Here is a 6,581-nt window from a genome sequence, read left to right on the forward strand (position 1 = left end):
CATTAAAATTTTTATTTGACTTTTGAGCATTGTAACTCACCTTCAATGGATATAATTTTATATTCTAAGTATGATGTCAAGCATACCTTCTAAATTCCTTAAATTGAGTAAGTTATACTTACCATCAACACTTAAGATTTTAAAAATTTCTCTAAAACTTGCATTTTAAAATTAAATTTGTAAAAAATCCTATTTTAGCAAGCTTGGTTATATCAACTGGTAAAACTTTATTTTACAAGCAATAGGAATTGGATCAAATGATTATTATAATCCAGAGGAATTATTTTATAACCATAGCAAATGCCATTATACATACTGCCAAAACAGATTTAATAGACAATACTGAACTGTACAAGAGTTATTTATTTTTCCTTAATCTCAAAGCTATTTTAGTAATACAAAAAGCCATATTAACATTTTTCCATTAGAAAACAATGTGATGTACAAAACTTTGGATGAAAAGATATATGTCAAATTTCACTTAATCATTTGGTGGAAAACCCACCACTCCATCAATACCACCCAAAGTGTTTTAGGCAATGATTAAAGTCAAAGTAAGCATCTTAATAAATTCCAGCTGTTAAAAAAACAAACCTAGTAATATAGTTTGCTACATAGTATTTTTGACTACTCAGGAGTTACTTTTTAAAATCTATTTTTTTTCTGAGCCCTACCGCATACCAAATGCTATACTTGTCCAAGTGGGTATTTGAGAAGCTGGTCCTTTGGTTACCAGATTTGACTTTTAACTTTCAAACATCCTCCAAGATCAAGAAACACCAACTAAAATTACACACTCCTCCAAGTGTTATTTGATTTTATTAGTGGGGAGGGTAACGAGGTCATGAACTATTATTTATAATCCATTATTCCAATTAAAACCGTATGTCAAAAGCTAATTTATTTTTCTAATGAGTTTAAGATTTGACATTCAGTTATTACAAACGTGGTTCACTACTGACTTATTGTGAACCCTACAAGGCACACTGCTCAAAAACAGCAAAGCAGGTGTGCATAAATGCTTTTCTTTGCATTTAGTGAAATAATATTTGATACCCATCTTTATCTTAAAATTCCATTCAGTTTAGGGTCCAGTGAAGAAAATAAATCCAGTTACGGATGGTAAAGAGCAAAGAAGGGAAACTAGTAAGGATTATTACTATACAAGGAAATTTATTCTCTATCTTTTCCTTTGAACAACAAGATGCTAACACACTACTTTCATTACCAAAAAAATGCTTGCAACTATTGAATTGAGGCAAGTACTAAAGGCCCATAAACTGACAAAGTCGTCCATTCACCACCATTACTTCTTTACATAAGCTTGTTTTCCTAAGTATAATGCGTACTCTAAGCTATAATTTGGAAATTAGCCAAGCACTAAGCAATTACAATGGCAGGTAATACACCATCGGTTTTTGAAACACATTCGGTCACTTTTCATGACCCACCTGCAGTTTGGATTAAATAGACTCTCACTCAGTATAAGTTTGTTTTGGGATCTGCATGACAAAAAAAAAATGTAGTTTTATGACATTTTCACATAAGACATTTAAAGAGTCTTTGGGTCATACCACTTTTGTATTAAGTGATTCATCCTGAAATGCTATTAACTACAATAAAAATAATTGTTCAATTTTTAAATGAAAACTAAATGCAGATAAATGGTAACAGATTTGACATGGAATGTTGTAAAATATTCCTGTACGTAATCTGATATTACTGATTACAAATTTCCGAGTTTGAAAACTTCAGATTAAAAACCACAAGAAAATTTACTCTTGATGGCATGCGAGATCTTCTTCAAAATGAAACTAGAACCTCAAAGTCTCAGTATTTTATCAAAACATAAAGAAACACAACAAATTTGTACATTTTATTCACATTTATTTTTCGCTTTTAGTGTGCTCACAGAAAATTAGAACACCTTAAGCAGGAGTTTAATAGCAATTTTTGTAAGCAAAGTTACATTCCATCTCTAAGTCAAATTGGTCAAAGCTTCTCCAGTATTTACAAAACATGATAGACAAGATGCTACACAAAACCATTGCATCTGAAGATTTTTTCCTTATTCTCAAAGACGACTGGAAAAGAAAGCATTGTCTGCTGTAATCAAAAACATACCACAGTATAAACAGTAACCATTCCACTTATCACAGCTTGGTTGAGTTTAAAATTTGTGTTTAAAAGGTCCAAGATGACTGCAGTTTTACAAAAATGGGCAGGGTGGAAAGTTGCAAACTTCATGTGCTTCTGGATATCAAGATTTGTTTTTATACAATAGTCACAGTTAAAAACACCCTGCTGGTAATACATAATTACACTTTATTAAGGTCATAAACCAGCAATAAACAATAAAGCCTATACAACTTGTAGTTCTACTTAATCACTGACTGGTACAGCTAACATGAGATAAGTGAAAAGTTCCTATGGTTTAAATGAACTCCTAAGACTATGATCTTTTTAAAAATCTGGGTATTGGTTTTTTTTTTTTTTCTCTTTCCTTCTTAATCAAGACTTGTAGTGTTGTAAACCTGCCTCACAAAATACATCGTAATAACTTTTCTTTTAAAAAAAAAAAAGACTAAGCCTTTACACCATCCTTTCTAGTGGTACATTATCTTGGCAATGTTATGCACCACTAAATTTCTCCATCGTGGCTCCTATCACTTCATCGGATATCCCTTTTTGACCCACCCATCTCCTTCATATATGGGCATGTCCATAGATTGACAAAGAAAGTTTACATTTTTGAATAAAGATGCAAAGTATGCAAAAAACATTAATACTGATGCAAAAAATAAAAATAAAAGAGAAACAAGGCAGAGGAAGGTAACTAAGCTCTCCTCGACCTGTTGGAATGGTGGTAACAGAATGATCTGAGATGGGATCTGTGGGTAGGTGGTTAAAATCAAAATTTGCTGCTTAAAAAAAAGTAAAATAAGAAGAGACATCTTTAAAATCAATCCCTGGTTGTAGACAAGTTCTCCAAAACCAGTACCTGGCACCACTCCAACAAACAAACGGGGGGGGAGAAAAGTTCTTCGATTATCTCAAAAAATCTTGCCCTTTTACTCTGCCGCCTCCGCTGGGGGGGCTTCTGGACTGCACTCGGGCTGGGCCTCCTGTGAGGGAGCTGCGCAGGCTGAAGACGCCGCGGCGGGCGCCGCCTCCTCCGCGGGGGCCGCCTCCTGCTCCGGGGGCGCGCCGGGCCCCGCGGCAGAGGGCGCCTCGCAGGTGGCCGCGCTGGCCCCCGCCTCCTCGGTCTTCTCCTCGGCCTTACTGGGCTCCTCGGCAGCCTTGGCCTCCTCGCTAGCGGACGGCTTCTCGGGCGCGACGGCGGCCTCCTCGGGCTTGGCCTCCTGCGGGTCGCCCCCCGCCGCCCCCTGCTCGCCCGCGGCCGCCTCCTCGCTTGGCGCCGCCGCCGGCTCCCCGGAGGCCGCGCCCGCAGCCTCGCCGGCGGCCGCAGCGGCGCCCCCAGCGGCCTCGTCCTTGCCGCCTTCGGCGGAGGCGCCGGCGGTGCCTTCGGCTTCACCGCCCTCTCCCGCTTCCTTCTTGTTCTTCTTGAAGGAGAAGCCGCTCAGCTTGAAAGACTTCTTGAAGGAAAAGCGCTTCTTTTTTTTTTTCGGGGTCTCGTTGCTGGGCGAGGGCGTGGCCCCGTCCTCGGCCTTGGGCGAAGACGTCGAGGAGGCGGCTGACGCGGCCTCCCCTTCCGCGGCCGTGGGCGAGCCGGGCTCGGCGGCCTCGCCCTCCGCGGGGGCCTCCTTCTCTGCAGGGCTGGCCCCGGCCTCGGGGGCAGCCGCGGCCAGCTCATCTTTCTCGGCCACGGCGGGCGACGCCGCCCCGCTCCCGGCGGCCGCGGGCTCCTCCTTTTCGGCGGCCGGGGCGCTGCCGTTAGCCTGCAGCTCCTCCTTGGCGCCGGGCTCGGCGGCCGCGGGAGAAGCGTCGCCGTTTACCTTCACATGGCCATTTTCCTGCGGGGCAGAGAAAGCGGGAGGTCACTGAAGGGGGCCTGGGCCTGTCATCCCCGCCTCCACTCCTGGACCGGGAGGGACTAGCGTCCCCCGGGGGCCCTCTGGTTTTGGAGACCTTCTCCTTCATGGGGAGGCGGGATTGGATGCCCAGAGGGGAGTTCCTCGAAGACCTGGAGGCAGTGCCGTTTGGGATGTCTAAAGGCACTGAGGAAGCCTCGACTACGCAATAAATGCCCCAGAGGCCTTAAAACGGCCGAGTCTGAAACGTGGAAAGCAAAGGGTAACCCATTCCAACCTTCGCCTCAAGGGCTTTGGGATAAAGGAGTCACGTAATATATGATACGCCAAACGCCCTTTGGAAGGAGGCACAAAGCCAGAGCGGGTGATCTGCGCCTAGGTTACACATCCCCCTTTCTCCCTAAACTCTAAAGGCGCCTTCAAAACACCAAGAACTCCCAGGGGGATCCCAGCGTTCCAGCCAGAAGCGCCTGGGCTGCGCGCGCAAAGGCCCTACGCCCGCCAAGGGCCTGGGGTCGGCAGGGGGCGCTGCGGCTCCACGGCGCGGAGCGGGGCGCAGGCGGGCGCGGAGGGGCGGGGCGGCCGGGCCACCCCGCCCTGCCGGGTCGGGCCCTGCCCGCTAGCCAAGGCGCCCCCAAGCCCGGATAGCGCAGCCCGGAGTCCGCAAACAAAGCTCAGGTGGCATCCTGGTCTGGATAAAACTAACAAGGCAGGGGGAAACCGATTATTTCAGAGGTCTCGCCTCTGCTTCCACGCCCACCTTCGCCAGTGATTCTGCGAAGCCCGGGCGCGCCCAGGCGGCTCATTTTGCATTTTTAACGGGTTCAAAGCCTCTTGGCAGAGCTTGCTGCCGAAGCAACACGGCCTCTGCTCTAGGAAAAGAGGCGTGGTGGGTGCCCGGTGTTTGTGAAGCAGCCACCCTTGGCCGACCTCTCGGGCCCACCCAACCGTAGCCATCCGCCTGGGTTCGGGCATCGCAGGGGCAGCCCCCGCAGTGGTCCAGGCGGCACGCACAGCAACAATCTCGACCGAAACGCAAGAACTGCCTCTTGTTGACCATCTGGACAGGTTCTTCAAGGACCCACAGAGTCTTCCCACCCTAGGGAGACCATTTAAAAGTCAGATGGGTGTGTAATTCCAGAGACAACTACGAATAAAGATTTAGAACAGTGGGAAAAGCCCACCGAAAGGTAGTGAACCCTTCTGCCCAGCTCCAGCCAGCCAGCCAGCCAGCCAGCAACCTTTCCAAGAACCCAGGGCACGCCGCCTCGGCATACAATAAGACAGCCCTTCTTCCCTCCTCGCCTTTCTCCACCGCCATCCCTATTCGCCCTCCCCCCGCCCTTCCCTACCCACATACACAATCACACCAGTTCAGAAATCTTGAAGGCGACCCAGTCTCGACAACAAACACGAGAGACTCTCAAATACCTTTGTGCCCACTAAACACAAATGCAACCTGGCTGGGTGCAGGGGTGTGGGGTAGCACCTAGCTAGTCACGTTCTGCCAAGCTCCAAACACGCCATTTTAGACGATTTATCCTTCATTCCTCCCGTCTACACAAGAATTCACCAGGATTCTCCGGGAACCACTACTTTGGGGTGGGGGAAGACCCCACCTATGAGAAATTGACAATTTAAGCTATCGATTTCCATTCAACTTTCAGACTGGAATCTGGTCACGGTCCTCTCCGCCGAAGGCGCTTCGGGCACGACCAGAAGGGAAGGGGAAGAGTCGGGACTAGAGAAAGACACCAAAGAAATGACCAGAACCACAGGTAGAATTTACCTGCCCATTTGCTTTAGAAGGCGACGAGGCCACAGCCGCCTCTCCAGGCCTCTCCGCGGCGGCTTCTCCCTTCGCAGCGGTCTTGGAGAATTGGGCACCCATGCTGGCTTCTTCAACAAAGAAACTCAACAGATCCAAGGGGGGAACAAAGAGCTTCGGGTTGGTGTAACGACGGGGCAAGCGGTAGCGGCGGCGGCAGCAGCAGCGGCGGCAACAGCAGCGGCACACACACCGGAGGGAGGGGGGAGTGGGGGTGGTGAAGAGGACAGAACAGAACCGATTAAATACACTCCGGATAAAAAAATTTTAGTCGAAGAGATCAAAAAGCAGCAGCGCAGGAGGGAGGGAAAAAGGGTGGAAAAGTCGAGCACAAAAAAAGGAGCCCAAGTGTAGTTTTTTAAAAAAAGAAGTAATAAAAAAATCCCAGATTTGTAGCCGCACTGTAGACAAGAGGAAAATGGAGAAATCTCCCTGGTTGCTAATAAGATGCGGGGTCCAACGCCCAAGTGCACAGATGAATGGGCTCGCGGGCGCTGACGCGGCCCCCGCGCGCGCCGGCCAATCCGCGCGCCGCACACAAAGCAGGGGGCGGGGCCTGCGCGCCCGGCGAACAATGGGGCCGCGCTTTGCAAACGGTTTGAAAATCAGCCTCAGACCGAGAATTAATGTCCTCCAAATAAATAAATCAATTTAAAAATACATGCCTCTCGCCTCCCTCTGCTTGAAAATAATAGTGCATTACTTGATTGGCTTGCTTTGTTTGTAATTAATTAACGCGGGAGGGGTGGTACTTGTGGATG

At 47.8% G+C, this 6,581-nt stretch overlaps 1 protein-coding gene across 1 annotated transcript; it reads right to left on the minus strand.

The window, feature by feature from the left end:
• Positions 1 to 207: 207 nt before the first annotated feature.
• On the minus strand, positions 208 to 6,298 carry MARCKS (myristoylated alanine rich protein kinase C substrate). Its single transcript, XM_082633996.1, has 2 exons — positions 5,782 to 6,298; positions 208 to 3,974 (listed from the first exon to the last, which is right to left on the minus strand). Exons 1-2 carry the CDS (start codon positions 5,881 to 5,883, stop codon positions 3,072 to 3,074), a joined length of 1,005 nt encoding a protein of 334 aa, XP_082490122.1. The 5' UTR covers positions 5,884 to 6,298; the 3' UTR covers positions 208 to 3,071.
• Positions 6,299 to 6,581: the final 283 nt, after the last annotated feature.

Source organism: Mesoplodon mirus, assembly GCF_964341445.2.
Source record: "Mesoplodon mirus genome assembly, chromosome: 10".
In the NCBI taxonomy this organism is placed as follows: domain Eukaryota; kingdom Metazoa; phylum Chordata; class Mammalia; order Artiodactyla; family Ziphiidae; genus Mesoplodon; species Mesoplodon mirus.

What these genes read in the sequence shown, in the direction of transcription:
- MARCKS (XM_082633996.1), bottom strand. Translation starts at nt 5,883, where the DNA reads ATGGGTGCCCAATTCTCCAAGACCGCTGCGAAGGGAGAAGCCGCCGCG. An exon ending in CTTCTAAAGCAAATGGGCAG is followed by an intron (nt 3,975 to 5,781) that starts GTAAATTCTACC and finishes TCTGCCCCGCAG; the next exon opens with GAAAATGGCCATGTGAAGGT.